The 17,880-nt window shown below is 39.3% G+C and overlaps 1 protein-coding gene across 1 annotated transcript in view; it reads right to left on the bottom strand.

Moving 5' to 3' along the window:
• Nucleotides 1-17,880, bottom strand: part of cdh13 (cadherin 13, H-cadherin (heart)) — a 394,183-nt gene that overhangs the window by 234,776 nt on the left and 141,527 nt on the right. Inside the window, exons 3-4 of the mRNA XM_075469363.1 lie at nucleotides 15,746-15,957; nucleotides 743-856 (exon numbers count right to left, since the gene is read on the bottom strand). Of these exons, the coding sequence (XP_075325478.1) occupies nucleotides 743-856; nucleotides 15,746-15,957 (326 nt within the window). The remainder of the gene's footprint in view (nucleotides 1-742; nucleotides 857-15,745; nucleotides 15,958-17,880) is intronic.

Genomic DNA, 17,880 nt, shown 5'->3' with positions numbered 1-17,880 from the left:
AGTTTATTTATTTATTTCATACATCAAAAGTTAAAACAAAACAAACAAAAAAGAAACAATAATGCAAATGCTGAATGAAAGGGGGCAGAGAGAAGCAAATTTATGTTGTCTACCCCGATTTCAATATTCATTTTACAGATTAAATTATGATAAGTGTCCAAGCAAAAAAGAAATGGAAAAGAAGAAGAAGAACAACAACAACAACCATATCTATAAAATAGCATAAAATAAGTTTAGGTGATGGCTGCTGACCATCCATCTACTCAACATCAAACAAATACACACACAATTAATAATAGCTGAAACAGAGAAATTCTACAATCTCAAAATATAGTAAACTTACTCCACTGCACCTGACTTCATAAAAGCCATTTACTTTATGCAGTGCCTCAGCTTTTGCTTTTAGCCTTTTGCAAAGCCCTTTTTGAAGTTGTACTTGGATGCTCAAGCTGAAAATAAGATATTGAATCCACTTTCATAGTGATATTCAAAGCATAAGTTCTTACTTATTGTTTTTAATTAGATCTAATTTCTTAATAATGATTGCTCTTTGATGTATAAAATGAGACGGGGGGGGGGGGGAAAGTATGGTCCTGTGAGAGTATGTTAAAAGAAGGATTTTTGTGTGCAAAGCATCCAACTTGGTTTTATTTCCATGTTATGAAGTACAGCCCAATATCAAGTAAAGACATGGATGCAGTTGGGAAATCAAAATTGTATGATAGAACCATGCATTTCTTACCTTGCCAATGGTTCTGGGAAAAGGAGCTCTCTGGTTCTCAGTTATAATCATAGGAGGAACGAGCAGGGATCTCTTAGATCTGTATGGCAGTATCTGGCCAGGACCCAGGATATCCTAGAGCAAAGCATAGAGAAGCCATTTAGTTCATTTTGAAAAAAAACAACCCTTGGATTTGATGTCCAGCCCAAATATGTAGTGTTGCACTTAGAGATGACAAGGATTACAATTCTTCCAAAATGATTTGTTGCCATGTTTAAACAAAAACAAAATGACAACACAAGCACATATAGCGAGCGGCCAATGCTGGAATACTGAGAAAAACGTTGGCAGAGGCCACTCCTGGAATGGTTCCCCATTGATGGAGACTAATATATACTTTATAAAGCAAAGTGAATGAACACCTGCATCTGGCTTGCAGCACGATACGCATCTTACAGATTTGGAGAGAAGATGAACTAGGAGAATACTCCCCAGGCATGGATAAAGTCTCTCTGCAGCCGTCAGTGAAATCAAATCTGTACTGTGTTCAGCCGGTATGTTAAATAAGGACAAGGGATAAAAGTGGAGAAAGATTAAAAAAACAAAGATGAATAGAGAGGGCAGACATGATAGATGACAAGGTTTTAGAGAAACAATTGCAGTGTTCAAACAGATGAAGCCAGCCTGAAATGTTGTTTTGCTCCTGGAAAACACAATAGCATAATCTCATTTCATTTCCACTCTCCTGCTGTTGTAAACAAAGACCTGCTTTTTTACTGTTTAATATGTTGAAAAATGTTGCCTTCTCCTCCACCCTTTGAAGTCACTGATACAGTTAGAACCTTTCTGCTTGGATGTTGACGAAAATAATGCCTGTCACTGACACAATGAAGAGGGGGTGGAATCCTGGCTGCTAACATGGAGGTGATGACCTACAGGGGAGGACAGTCTGTTGACTGTCTGCACACCAGGAGGCGAGCCGAGGAGCAAATAACACACTCTATAATGCTCTGCAATAACCAAACCAAGCCTTTAACACAAATTAAATTAACTTTATTACAATAGACACATAATTATGCATTATACATCCTTAAAGGCTGTATATAATATTTAATTTAAAATGTCTGCTAACATTTATCTCAGTTTGTAGATGAAATCCTTCGATTGTGTTTTCTTTTTTCTCAGTTTGTCTTATGTCACTGAAGAACTAAAATCTGATCATACAATGAAAGCTTTCGTACATAGTACGGCACTGTTCAATATTACCTCCTGATCCCACCAAATAATCAGAAGTCACGACAAAAGAAAAGCTATGTCTCTAAAAGCTTAGAGCTTATCCGCCATCTGCTTCCTGGAAACCGAAGGACCATACCCAAACAGAAGGAGATTCCCACAAGCGCACATTTTAAACTTATCTGACAGATTATAAACCAAGAACCGTGCAATAATCATATGTTTTTGTTACCAGCCTATTTCAGAAGAATGCCTTGAGGAACCAAAACAGCTTTGACTCATTGGGGTATGGACATCGTACTTATGGAAGTGTCATGTGCGGTTTGACACCGCGGCAGAGAGTGGCTTCCAAGTATCAAGGTATTCAAGAGCATCCTTATTTAGAGCTTGGTGACCTCTTTCAGCCAATTGGCATGTTGTTCATGCCATTCCTGATAAGCTGCCACCGAAGGCTGTTGTGAGCCATTGTTTATGTTGGTGGTACATGTCAAACGATGTTATTCGCTTCAGCTGTCTGTGGTTTTAAGGTTGTGGCTGGTATTTTCTCTGTCTTCATAAAGCCAGTTAAATCACTTTAGAGCATTTTTTTCCCCTTTTCCATAATTTCTCTAGTACAAAGTCTAGTATGAACACTCATCTTGCTGTTTTAAATTTTTTAATCCAACAATCAGACTAATATCCACCGAAGTAAAGTGACTTTATATCTTAAATTTTGAAGTATTATTGTTCGAATATACAATTATTGTCAATATTTTTTGAAAAAAAGAAAAACATTTGAGCTACTTGACTAATTTTGAATTTTCCCCCTCTGGGGGATGAATAAAGTATTTTTCCATTCTATTCTATTTCTAATCAGCTTAAAAGTCATGCAGCTTTTTTGACCAGTGATCTCAAACTAGCTTCCTGCGCTTGAATGTATGGGCGAAGCAGCTCGGTCAAAGGCAACAGCGATGTCCTGGATATGCAAAATATTTCTTACCATTGTTCTGTAAAAACTACTTCATTGTCAAAGTTGTCTGGTCTACAATCAATTATGCTGGCACCAGGCTCTGTTTTAGGAGTGTTTTACATAGCAGTGTACTCCCTAATGGATTCTGACGCAGCTGTTCCTCAATATCGTCAGAGGATAATTGTACTTCTAAGTCAAACAAGTAAAAAGTACTGTTACCATATTTAGCACTAATGCCATCTTTGCTTGGTCCATGTAAACAAAGGGGTTATGGACACATTTTGCAACGTTAAGCCAAGGAGATAGCAGCACAGCCTGAAGTTGCAAGCCAAAAACTTCAGTATTCCAGCCCCTAAATAAAGGTTACAGTTGGGTATTAATCAGGCTATTAATAAACCAAAGGACTTCCTGAAAAGATTATTTATATGTTTTCCTTTTCAAATATTTTTTTGTCTGAACAAGAATGGTTGCTTATCATTAAAAAAACAACAATAAATGGAGCATCGCGGTAGTTCTGGCAGACCACGTAGTCAACGTGCCCTTGCCTATTGGCTGACGCCGACCCAACCCCTATGGCTCCACAACCAGCTGCGCTCAATGGGTAATCAGCTCCTGCTCGCAATTGGATGCTGGCATTTGGGGTACTTCATTTAAACTTGGTTTGCTGTCACTGCTTTTTTTTTTTCTTTCTGCTTGCACCCACCACCTCCCCTGCTCCACCGATTTTTCATTGCCAACAATGTCATACTGTTGTCATTGTTGCTTGCTCTGTTCTAGGGGGTTTGTTGCCTTTACAGCAAATGGAAGGCACTCCACCTGAGGATGCTGCTGTTCCCTGTCTGGCTTCCATGGAGCTCATGGAAAAGTCGGGAACTTCCTCCGAACAGAGCCATACCGCTAAACACAAATTGTATGCATTCAGAATAAGCTTCTGAAATTTATATCTGTTTCTCGTCTCGTTTTGACGAGAGTGGTTCTGACAGAACTGAGCATAATGTTGAGTAACATGGAAGAACAATGACAAAAAGTCCTAGTTTAAAATGACAACATATTCAACATAACAGGGAGAATTTTGACATTTTTTGTTGTCTTTTCATTTGCAAAGCAAATATTCACTTTTTTCCCTAAATTTTTGAGCCTTCAGTGAAGCACTGAGTGTGTGTATGTGCACAGTGTACAGTGATGCAGTTGTGTATTGGCTGTTTGCATGTTTACTGTTCACACTGCTGTCCTTGGCTGACAGTGACTTTGACATCACTCTCACCCATATCATGAAGGTAGAAAGATAAAACGGTAAAAGGGAAATACTAAGCATTTTGATGAAAGATATTCACACCTGACTGCTCCACACCACCACCACTTCCAGGTAGAAATTTCAGAAAATAAAACACAATGAAACAGTAATCCCAAACACAACTCAAGCAGAACAAAGCGAAGACGAACCAAGCGGTATCTGGAAATAGTCATTTTTTTTATCAAATCCACTCTGGGATGACCTTTGAAATGCCAAAAGCAGAAATCTAAAGACGAACCTGAAGCTGTTAACCCCAACACTGTAAAAACTATGGGAGATCATACGACTGATTTTGTGTCCAAAGAGCATGCCCAGATGTGTGTGTAAATTTACGTGAACAGTTCACAAGCAAGTTTATGGACTTTTAAGCGCTGCCTGTAAAAAGGTATGAAACCCAGGGATGAGTGCATCAATCCCATAATGCACAAGTCTCAGCTGTGTGAAAGGAAAGTAAGAAGAGCTGAAAGGCACACAGACACCACGTGGTATATTTATTGGATGGTGAGAGGAGATGGGGTTAAATAAATCGTGCTGTCAAATCTATGTCTGTGCTGAGCTAAACTACAGTGGATATGCAGAGGGAATGATGGTGGTTTGAAACCTATCAATGTTTTCAGGAGGGCCAGTATGGGGAAATGCACCGACAAGCGCATTCAGTTGGAGAAAGGCGCCTGTTGTGCTCGATGAGGACAGCTCACCACATGGTATTGCGCAAAAGATGACTTGCTGCCCTATGTCCTTCCCTCTTACCTTTATACTTGCCACTTTGCAGCTCAAATTCATTATTTTCTCTCCCATAACAATAAGTTCTCTTCTCTCTTTGCACTCTGCATATGTGATGAATAGCATTCTTACAGTTTGGCACTGTGAAAGGATACATGAATCTTTTATGTGTACTGTTCATAAATTACAGCTGCACCATCAACCCCGATCCAACCTTAAAACATTTCCTTCTCTCTTTATCTTCGTCTCCTAGATGATCAAGACAAAATTTTACTGTGCTGATTTGAAAGTGACAAGCAAGCATTGTTAAAAAAAAAATCTGAATGTACTTGATCAACAGCAAGTAAGGGGAATAAGTACTGTGTATGAACTGAAACTGAAACTGTTAACACGCATGTATACTGTTCTGTGAGTTCTGTGTGTGCTTATGTGATTGAGGGAGAAAAGACAGAAGGTTTGTCATTGTCATCTGAGCACAGAGTTCCTGTGGCAGCAAAGTCATGTCCTTGTCCATTCTGCCATTTTCACCCTTAACGCTATATTGAGAAGTGCCATTACTCATTTCTGACAATGTGCTGGAGACCCGGTGAGAAATGGACGATATCAAGGCCAGTGCTGCCCGATGGTGATATGAGTGAACAGCTATTCAAACAATAATACGCTGATGCATATGCAGCCAGGTAAGAGAATCAGTCAGTTCTCCTGATGTGCAACTGAGAACACCTGCATATGTGTACACCCATCAGCTATAACATTGTGATCACAGACAGATAAAATGAAAATCATTATCTAGTTACAATAGTACCTGGCAGTAGGTGGGATACATTAGGACACAAGAGAACATTTTGTTCCTGAAGCTGACGTGTTGGAAGCAGAAAAGAAAAGAACATAAAAAAATTTAAAAAATAATAATAAGGCATGAACAAGGATTTGAGCAACTTTGAAGAGGGGCCAAATTGTGCTCGCCAGATGACTGCATCATAGAATCTTCAAAACTTCGGATCCTGTGTGACATCAGGGATCTGTAGATTTGGTGAGGACTGACCAAAAGTGGTCCAATGAAGGAAACTGAATACAAGCGAAAGAATCATGCCTGGTCATGGCTTATTAATGCATGAGGGGATCAAAGAACACCATGAGCGGTTGGATCCAATAGTAGACCGAACAGTAAACAAACTGTTGAAAAAGTTCAACAACAGTTCCTGGTTCAGAACTCAAAGTGCATTCAGAATTGTTGTATGAGCATCACCTACCAGGGGAAGAAATTAGACCAGGATGTATTAAGGGAAGAGGGCAACTCTGCATGGGCAGTGTGATGCTTTAGGCAATGTTCTATTGGAAAAGCTTGAATTCTGGCATTCCTGTGGATTTCACTTTGACAGATGTCACCTAAACACTGATGCAGACGAACTAGACCCTTTCATGAAGGTCCCATCTCAAAACCTCACGGCTTAAAGAACTTAGAGGATCTAAAGGATTTGCTACTGATGCTTTGGTGCCTGATGCCACTACGTACCTTTGAGTTCTAATGGAGTACAATTCCATGATGGGTCAGGGTTGTTTTGATGGCAATAGGGGGATTTAGATGCATGTTATGACTGATCAGTATAAATGTCAGCAGTATGGCTTTGAAAAATTCCTCAACCTATTCCTCAACATGGGTGTTGATAGCCCAATGTTTGACACTGATTTCAAGTGTAATCAAAAAACCTGTTTTAAACCCATCAAGCAGGACAGAAAATAGAAAGACACTATGAGTAGTGTCTAAATTATTTCTTAATCATCTGAATTAGTTGAAGTCAACCCGAAGTAAAGATAGCAATAAAGAGTGCTTAAATAAATAATATACTGCCATTCGGTACAAAAGGTGTGAATATTCAATGTTAAATCTAACAAGTCGGAAACTTTCATTCTTCACCCAACAGGATATACATATTAGCTACTTTGATTAATAAAATAGCTAACATTTTGATAAATCCTCACCACATTTCTGAGCTAATGTATTCGTTATCCACTCTTGACCTGGAAAAGTCCTCTGTGTGATGATTCCTGCTGCTTCCATCGACTTCCTTCAAAGACAGACTTTACTCTCATCTGCAGCTGGTGCAGAAGCCAGGAAAGAGGCTTTCAACTACATCTGAGCTGAGCAGACCTGAGCATCATTTTCATAATCCAATTTTAGCTTCTCTGCTTTAGCTGTCAGCTCATTTTTACAATTTCTTCCTAAAATGTTCACCATCACCCACCGATATTCTCGACCTTTAAAACTGGAATAAAGCATATTAAAAACACAGTTCAAGTCAGAAACGTAGCCGTAGAAAGGTTCCTGTTCCTAATTTATCTCACTTCAGTGAAGGATGCTGGATAAAACTAAATTATAGTGGATATTTTCAGGTGTATCTGAAAGCTTTGATAATTTGAGACAAAAACAAGACAAAGATGCATTACCTGCTTGTATTTGTTCATGCCCAGTGGTACCTTGATTGAAATCACAAGATAAATTAATCAGCTCTGCATGGCGGTAGGAGCTGAAAACTTTTTTTTTTTAAAAACAGTTACTTTGTCTATAAATGATGAGCTCAAAATAAGTAAAACACTGCAAGGCTGAAAGTGAGGCTTTGTTTGGTACTTTGCTAAATTAACATAACGTTAGGCGTTTTAGTTCACTGATCTATTTATATGTGCATTTACTCCCTCGCAATGTTAAAAAAATAAAAAACGTGCAGAAGAGCAGAGATATAAAGCCACTCCAGAAAAAGACAAGATGAATATGAAAAAATGTAAAAGAGACAGATAACGACAGTAAACAGAATTAACAAATGACAGCAACAGAACAAGTTATATTGTGAGTGGGATGGAGACAGAGAGAGGAGGATTATTTGTTCTCTGCTGTATAGCATAAGCTGTTGTGCTGTGGTTGCAAGATGTCACTTTTTAGTCGTTTCAGAAAACCTCACTGAGCACTGAGAGCATGGTTCAAAAAAATCTATTTGCCTTTGCAGGATGAGGGATTTTGCACAGGACGCAATATTACATTTCAGTCAGTGCAGGAAAATGTATAAAACATAACAAAAGCAAAATAAATAGGCTTTTGGACTCAGATTATTTGGACCGTTATCAGTTGTTACATTTGAATAGTGCCGGTTTATGCTTCCTGAAGGCATGGAAATGTTCTGCATAACTGTTGTTCTGCACAACAAAATCCAAACAACAATGAATAATACACACAAAAAAGTCTAGATTTTGGAGCATGCAAATTGAAATGCATTCTTCCATTAATTCACATATTGATCGGTTGCAAAGAGAGGGGGGATAAATTACTCAGAATTCAGAGTTTTGCTCATAATAGGAATAATTCATTAGCCACTTTTTTCCCCTGCGGCTTGTGTAACACCAAACTAGCAGCTTGCGCTGACGAATTAAAAACTGATTCTCTCCGCCTTTGCTTCCGGCACATATCAATTATCACAAGCCAATATTTTCTGCAACGATACCATTTGTAATGCCAATAAATTCACCTTGGAACATTTCCAATCTGAGTTACACAAGAAGAAAAAAAGGAGGCTTGAGCAAACATAAATCCAACTCAAACAGGAGCGTTAGAAAACAATTTCATCATGAAAATACAATTTGACAAAGACACCTGATGACTGGTACAATAATTGAAAAACAGGGAAGAGAAATCCAGGCAGGGTTGCCACCAAAAATATGACATCAGATTACAGATTTAAAGCTCAGCATTTGAGTGCATGTAGTGATCTTGTAGTAATTACAGTGAAACCCCAGGCTTATTGAAACAAGCTTTTAAATATGCCATGAATTTGTCACAAATTCTTTTAAAGCTGTTGCTACTATGCCTATTTGTGTGATGGGTGACTTGAGGCGCTGCCAAGGCTCAGAGGAAGGATAAAAGTGGTAGAGGGTGGTGGGGGGGCTACAGGATATGGACAAAGAAAAAAAAACATTAATGTTTAGATGATATGAGTGCCAGTGCTTGACAAGCTCAAACAGATTAATTGATTGTGAAATAATGAGAGCTTTTAACCACCCCATCTCATAGGAAGACTCTCTTTGCCTGGCGTTTTTGCTCTTTGTCTATCTTACCTTACCTAATTCCTGCTTTAGTATGTCACTATTCGTGCTTTGCAATTAACCAATGAATGGCTTTACTTTAGAATAGAAAGATACAGTAAGCATCTCATCACAAGAAAAATAAAATATATAATTAGAGATCTGATGCCTCCCTGATATAGTTAGATGGAATCTTGCAGCTGGAAATAAAATAGCAACAAGAAGTAAAAGATAGCTTGTTGGCAACTATAAAAGAGAGCCCTGTATGTTCCAATGCTGTTCGTTGTAAAGCAACATGTAACGTCACCTCTGAGGACTATTCTATTTAAATTTCAACTGATTCATTGGGTGTTTTCATAGAATTGGGAACATTTCCTTTCTAGCATATGCTGTTGACAATATGGTTCTCCAACCACATTTATTGCTTTGTCACACTACAGTTCATATTCTAACACCTGAACACTCACTTAAGTGTTATATAACGTTGCCATCCAGCTATTCTACCACTCCTCAAGGCTGAACATGTGCAAAGCAGTTCTGTAGGATAAATGGAGCATCGCGTTAGTTCTGGCAGACCACGTAGTCAACGCGCCCTTTGCCTATTGGCTGACGCCGACCCAACCCTTATGGCTCCGCAACCAGCTGTGCTCAATTGGGTAATCAGCTGATGCTCGCAATTGGATGCTGGCATTTGGGGCACTTCATTTAAACTAGGTTTGCTGTCACTGCTTTTTTTGCTCTCTGCTTGCACCCACCACCTCCCCTGCTCCACCGACTTCTCATTGCAAACAATGTCATACTGTTGTTCATTGTTGCTTGCTCTGTTCTAGGGGGTTTGTTGCCTTTACAGCAAATGGAAGGCACTCCACCTGAGGATGCTGCTGTTCCCTGTCTTGGCTTCCATGGAGCTCATGGAAAAGTCGGGAACTTCCTCCGAACAGAGCCATACCGCCAAATATAAATTGTATGCATTCAGAATAAGCTTCTGAAATTCATATCTGTTTCTCGTCTCATTTTGACGAGAGTGGTTCTGACAGAAATGCTTATATTAGAATCCTAAAATGACCACAGTTACAATGCAAACAAGCCAATGTTGACAATGATGACCACAGTCTCACTTAAGAAATCAGCCTAAAAAAAACTTAAAAACAAGTAACCCAGTTTGGATTGTTTGTTATTCCTGTGGTTATTTAGTTATTAAAGTTAAGACAGCTCTAATACTGGTAGGATCTAGCTGGGCTGCACGGTTCCTGCTGGGATTGAGGGGCAATCCAGAGCACTAGTGGAGGTGCATAGCACTAGCCCAACGCACCAGCTGTGATCCAGCCTGTCACTGGCTGTGGTCACTGGTTGATACTGAGTAAGTGTTGAATCTCAACATCACTGCTTTATATCTGGCTGCTGGAAGGCTTTATCTTTTGGTGGATAAGGGAGTTACTCACAGACCACAACACAAACTTCCACACATTCATCTATACGCACACAGGTGTGTGTGTACCTTATGGCCCTGTCACACTGTTGCGTATGGCACTAGCGTATGAAAATTATCACTCATACGCTGGTATACGCTGACATACGCCAGGGGAACGTTAGGCATAGGTTGTATACGTTTCAAGCACGCTGGCATACGTTGGCATACGTTGGCATACGCTGAGGCAGGAATAAATTTTTGAACATGCTCAAAACTTTTGTGCGTATGGTTAATACGCTAAGCATACGCTAGGCATGCGCTGAATACGCTAGAGGTACGATATAGGTACGTTACTGATAGGTCGAGAACGCTGGACATAAATTGCCATATGTTGGCATGAAGGTGTACCGTACAGCTAGCGTATTTATAGCCTCCGCCCGTCTGACGCCTCCATCTCCGCCAGGCGGAGATGGAGGCGGCAGGCAACCGACGATTCACGGGAGTGGTCAGGAGGAGGAGTTGGGGATCTTGATCGCTCAGAAGCATGTAACTCAGAAGCATGTAACTCAGAAGCATGTAACGCATTTCAGCAGGTTTGGGTGAGAATGATTCTTGTGTTTTTTTGCCTTTTCCTCGGCCCAGGGCCCGGGCAAACGACGATTGCTTCTTGGGAGGCATGATCGAGATGAATGTCTCGAGAGATGTTGATAGCGCGTCGTCTACTGCAATAATGGAGCAATGTGGAAAGGCTGCTGAGTTAATGGCGTTGCCCCTGGCAACCAAAAGCGTCTTCTGCCAACATGGCCGACCGGCCGACCGGAGTCACGTGACTCCTCATTCTCAATAGGCGCGTTGAAACGTACGCTGGGCATGCGCAGTTCATATGCTACTCATACGCTAGTCATTCTTTATTTTCAAGGACTTTTCGTGCGTATGATTAATTTTCATACGCAACTCATACGCTTCTCTCATACGCAACAGTGTTACAGGGCCTTTACACAAACACCTGTTATTGTCTGTTTTCTGTCTACTGTCTTTATTTGTCCTGTCCTTTTGTGTTCCACTTTCGGTGATTCTAGTCCTCTCTGACTAAATCAAGTTTTTTTTTAATCAATAAAGCTTGTTAGAATAGAGGGTCAAAGAGGGCTGGTGAAGGACACACTCACCATCACTTGCACCTATGCACAAGAAGAAGATTGCAAAGATGCAAGATTGAATTGCATAAATAAGAAAAAATGTTTCTTGCCAGACCTTGGCATCAACCATTGATGTATGCAGACAATGGACAAAAAAAAAAAACTGCTAATGCCAGTCTAGTGGTATGGCCACATCTAAGAACATCCATCCATCCATTTTCTATATCTGCTGAATCCAACTCAGGGTGTCAGGCTGAAACCAATCCCAGCTGTCATTGGGCAAGAGGCACCAGGTCCCCAGTCCATCACAGGGCCACATAGAGTCAAAAGAGACACACAATAGCACTCAATTTAGAAACACCAGTTAACTTATATATGTTTTTTGGGAAGCACACCCAAAATCCAAACAGAAAGGCCCCAGCTGAGATTCAAACCCTGTTGCTGTGAGGCGACAGTGCTAACCATTACACCACCATGCAGCCCCATGGAACGACAGGCACACAAACAAAAAAATACCTTGGGATTCATGTCCTAGGGACAAAGTCTGTAAATAATGAAAGTAAAAGTCGATCTTTACCAAAGTAGTGGACCAACTGACTGGCAGATACTAGAATTTCTATAGACATACACACAAAGAAACCAATGTGCAGGAATGGTCCACAAAAATATACATTTACTAATAATCTAGTAAACTGCAAGCACTCTACCTTCCTGACTGCACCATTGATGGAACACTTCTGCTTCCCCAGTGACATAATTGTATCTTTAAATTCCAGTAGGCCTACAGAAATTTACTCCTCGAAAACAGCCATCATACCTACAGTCAATTTAATATTCCCAATTGCCTTACCCTGGATGTTTTGGACTGTGAGAGGAAGTTGGAGTACCTACAGAAAACACACTTACAGGGAAAATAAATGCAACTTCAGATAAAAAGCTGAGATTTGTATCGGAATCTTCTTGTTGCAATGGAACAGTGCAAACAGCCATATTTGTACATTTATGTACCCTTAGGTGTCAGTGATGATTTTGTACCATTTTGTATCAAAATAGTCCACAGTCCACAACAGTCCACAGTATTCACCTAAAGGATAATTTCTGTACCTAACAATGTACAGAAATGAAACCATAATTCCCTTTTGCAGGTCACTTTAGTCACGTAAAACTTACAGTCCAATTCTTAAATTACCAAAGACTAATTTACTTATATTGCTCAATTTCTTGTCAAGATAACACCTGTGGACTATCTAACCAAATAATATAATATCATACACAAACACATGAGTTCCACATTGCTCTGATGGGGATGGAGGCATTGATTAATTTTGGGGATGGAGAAGGGGTAACAGCAGGACACCGAGCACTGCACCAGGAAGACAGATGATCTCGGGGAGGGAAGGGAGCACCAACTGTACCTGCAGTCTCTGGAAACCTTTCCTTATCAACTGATCATATTTTCACAACACAGGGGGTGAATTGAGTAATATCATCATCAATGAGGGACAATGTGATATAGTCAGGTGCACAGAACTCTGTAAACTAATCAATTTGATGGGAGTAGTTTGTTTCTATAGATTAAGCAAACAAAAAGTCTGATTTTCAGAGGAACAGTAGTCGCCATCAGGGTGTAGGCTCAAAGGCTACGTTTGCGTATAATTGGAACTGGCTGGTAAAAGTCTTCACATATCCAAATTTTGGTGAAAAAAAACCAACATCTTGGTTTAAGGAATCTGCAGTAGACCCTTTTGCTCAGACAGGGTGTTTCACCAAAGTTCAACATCTTTATAATCTCGACAAATACTATTAAATCTCGTAGCAGTCAACAGATAGGCCTCATCCATCAGCGTTCACCTGCCCCTCTTTCTTTTTTTAATTAAATCCTCATTGTTAAACTTTTCCCTTCATATTCCCTCTGGATGGAAAATCAGTTACTTTCTCTGTCTTTTGTCTCCATGTTTCTTTTGCAGGAGATGTATTATATTGATTCTGCTAGTTTCAAAACATAAAAAACAGCCCCAGCAGAACAGTATTACTTTCTGCATCACTTCTTTTATTTTCAAAATTTCTTCATGCATCCATTTGTTTTGAAAAGCTATGAATGTGGGCATTATTCCGTTGCCTATCATGGCATCTTTGAAGTGGTGCAATTATGTTATTTGGTGATAATTTAAGGTCGCATGAACGTGATTCATTTTTATAATAAGCATGAAAGTGACTGACAACAGATGCCTCTAAACATCTGTTTAATTTTGTTTCTAATTTCTTAAATTTACAATTAAGATGATTCATGTATGAATGCTTTGTGAATGCGACAATGCCTGGGTTTACATCCCCAAGCAAATATCTAATGCTAAGCTCTTTATTGTCTCCCCTCATTAAAAATATCAATCTCAAATTTTGTGAAATAAATAGATTATCGACACTTAAAAGACTTTATAGCCAGCAGGCTACTCAGAGAAAGGCATCAGGGGCTAATTTAACACAATTTCCTTCAAATTTGCATAACCACATGATGTTTATATTAAATGACTTACTTTTTGTCATCCATGCACAGAATATCTTAGTTCTGCTCTGGCAAAATATGTTCAAAATGACACGCTTAGGTTAGTTAGAGCTAGATGGCACAGAATTTTTGCAGCTTGCCTAGGATGTTGTTGCTATGGTGACTTTGTTAATAAGTGAACAGCCTTTTCAGCAGCAAGTTAGCTTGGAGCAAAGATGGGTAAATTGCTTCCCTAGTTTTACCACTAATTCTTCCTGATACCAAAAGAACACACACTGCTTGTGCATCACTTGCTGTGAAACTACAACTGAGTCATATAAATCCTAAATGAGGATTTAAAAAATTAAACAATATGTAGTCTTGTGAAAAAGAAAGCAAATCCTCTTTCAGTTATTAGGTCTTGCGCATCAGAAAATTAAAACCAGTTCATAAAATTTTGCATTAAATATCAAATATTAATATAATTAAATAATTAAATATTACTTTAGATGAAAAACAAAACATCATACTTTATTACATCATTGATCGAACAAAAATGAGGTCAAATGCAGAAAAAGAGTGTGAAAAACAAAGTACACTCTGAATGATTATTTAGGAATTAAGCGAGTAAATAGCAGCCAAGTCTTACTGATGAAATTAACTCAGTAACTGGTCATCAAGTGTGAGCAACTAGAAATTTTGGTAGTTTGCTGATCTGGAGCATTCAGGTGTGTGTACACGTATTACCAAGAAGGAAATAGATAATTAATCATCTTTGATAGGCAATTGTTGCTGCCCATCAGTCTGGGAAGGGTTATAATACCATGCATTTCCAAAGAAGTTGGGAGTAAATCATTCTGCAGTGAGAAAAACATATTTGCATTCTGATATCATTATTATTATTATCATCATTATTATTATTATTATTATTATTATTATTATTATTATTGTTATTAAGATCATTCAGTCATTCAGACAGTCGTCAATCTTGCCAGGAGTGGACATCCCAGCAAGTTCACCCCAAGGTCAGACTGTGCAATGCTCAGAGAAACAGCAGAAAACTCAAGAGCACATCTTAGGCCCTACAGGACTCAGTTAGCAAGTTAAATGTTGAAGTTTGTGACAGTAGATTTAGAAAATGACTGAACAAGAATGGCTTGTTTGGAGCCTCTTCTCTCTAAAAACTAAACAACGGCAAAGTTGCATCTGAACAAACTTCTGGAACAGTAGTGGAGAGTAGGGCAACATTAGTTTTTTTTTTCTCCAGAATGATGTAAGAGACATAAAAAATATAAAAAAAATGTAATACAATGTAAAAAATGTAATAAAATGTAAAAAATATCATACAAAAATGTTAAACAAGCCATTGAATTATGAGCTGTTCAGCACTTAATGTCTTTGCTCACTGCTTCTCCATTTTGGCTTGGTTTTTGTTGCATATTTATTACACAGTGATATGTCTTTTGTTGTTGTTTATTTTATGTGGTTGTTTCCTGTTACGGATCAGTTGATTTCCTGCTGCACGTCTCTTATAATTGAAAGGGGATGTACTCTTTTTTTCACATGACTGTATTTGTGTTATGTGTTAATTATGAGCTTTAAAGTTTCTGACAGGCAGCCAGAACAGCTCTTTATTACTGTTTGTAGCGTAAAAAAATTCTAAAGAATTTCTTTAAGAAGCTGATGAGAAAACGCACACAGACACACACAGCGAGTTGTACTTACCATGAGAGTGTGCGCTGACTGAAGCGGGAGTCCAGTGACGTCTACCCGTGCCATGTCGTCTGAGAGTGCATTGAGCCCGTGGATAAACAGGACTGACCCGCTGATCAAAACGTCTTCCCGTGGTACTAGATTCAGATGCTCGTCCACGTGGAACCTGGGATCTGACACATCAAACTTCACATCCTCGTTCCCTGCGCAGTCATCAAACTCAACTGCAAGAAACACACAGAAAAAGGACAATGTTTTGACACCACTCGAAACAAATTACAAGCAGAAATGTCAAGAAAAAAAGGCCCCATGACAGTCACAGTGCACGCTATTGTGTAAAGGAAATAAACTCAAGGGGATGCCATAAAAGCAAGGAATTTTCAATTATATTACCCTGACAATAAACATACAACCTGCACAAAGAGAAAGATGCTCTGAAAGGATGTCAGCAAGGCTACATTAAAAGTCAGTGATCTCTGTTCAAACAAGCTGCTCCAGTAGGACCTGCTGCATAACATGCTACTGATTGTGCACTTATTGTTACTTCCGACTTGATTTTGCAGGATTGTTGTTACTGTAGAGAATGCAGTGGCAATGTGCTGTGCATCTGCAGTTGCTAGGCAGACTTAAATACACAAGAAAAGGAAAGTGTCACCCCTGAGTTCTGTGCATGTGACGCAGACACGTGTGGGCTTGTCTTGTCTGACTGGGGGAGATACCGCCAAAGACTCCTACCAGGCATCATCCCTTCTGATCATGTTCATCCTCTCTTTATCTCTCTCACATACTCCCCTCGGTGTTGCAACATGATCCCAATGTCCTCCCCCACCCTCAGCCCTGACAATCCTCTCCTCCCTTATCCCTCACCTCCTCTTTACCTCGGCCTCCCATGATGATCCCCTACTGTCGTGGAAAAGGGAGGGAGGGAAGGAGGGAGGGAAGGGTTCACAGAGGACGTCTGCATGCGTGGCTGTGTACTTGTGTTGTTAATTAAAAAAAGCAAGTACAACAAGAAAGACGCAGTTCTGCAGAACTCTCTTGTGTGACTGTGAAAAGTGAAGAAAGCTAAAGTGGCTTATAAAGTCCTCTATTCTTTTTTTAAATTCTGTTTGAGAACAGGAATCGCCTGCAACTGTAGACATATGGATGAAGAAAATTCCATACTGTTAATATTCATCATACCACAAGATTTCAGACATGTCGCCAATTCCAAAGTCTACAAAAATTGCCTGTTAGTTCACAATAAAACGGAGGAAAAATCAATCTGACAAAGATTGGCAATGGTAAGCTTATCATCTGAAAGTCATGATTAGCGCAACACTTCAGACAAAGGTGAAGGAAGGAAATATTTCTCAAATATGGAAGCTGTTTCCTCTGTGTTTCTGTGTACTGTTTTTAGGGAATGAGCAGCCATTTCTTTGTGAGAATTAAATGGGTTTACATTTGAGCCCAATTATATCTTGTTTTCATAAAGCAGCATATGGATCACTGGTGAGCAAGTCCATCCATCCATTTTCTATACCCGCTCAATCTGTCGGTCGGGTCGCGGGGGGTCTGGAGCCTATCCCAGCGGTCATTGGGTGAGAGGCGGGGTACACCCTGGACAGGCCGCCAGTCCATCACAGCGCCACACGGAGACAAACGAGACAAACAACCACACACACTCACTCCTAAGGACAATTTTTAGATTAACGGTGCTAACCACCACACCCCTGTGCAGCTACAGCAAGTCCATTAAATACTAAAGCCAATATACCGTATACTAACTGCCTCGATGCCGATCTAAAAGAACTCTACCTTACAAACATAACTTTAATCATTACAGTACATAAATGGTGGAGTTTATCTGCATAAACATTGGAAAACATAATTAAATTTGAAATTACATCGTTTGGTTTAATTTGTTGTCCTTCTAAATTACAGAACAAATAAAAATATCTTTAAGATGGTTTACATGTATTAAATACAACATAGACTGAAAGAAAATAAATAAAATGCCAGTTCAAAACAATTGTGGTCTTGCAAAGCATTGATTTGCAAATTACATAAATATTTGATTCACAAAAGAACATGTGAGACAATCTCATTGTGTGAATAAAGCTCATCAACTTAAATCTGTAAAGATTTTCATACATTTAAGTTTTCCA

This window comes from Odontesthes bonariensis, chromosome 7 (assembly GCF_027942865.1).
Source record: "Odontesthes bonariensis isolate fOdoBon6 chromosome 7, fOdoBon6.hap1, whole genome shotgun sequence".
In the NCBI taxonomy this organism is placed as follows: domain Eukaryota; kingdom Metazoa; phylum Chordata; class Actinopteri; order Atheriniformes; family Atherinopsidae; genus Odontesthes; species Odontesthes bonariensis.
The sequence above is the reverse complement of the archived record's forward strand: the minus strand, read 5'-3'. Positions and strand labels throughout refer to the sequence as shown.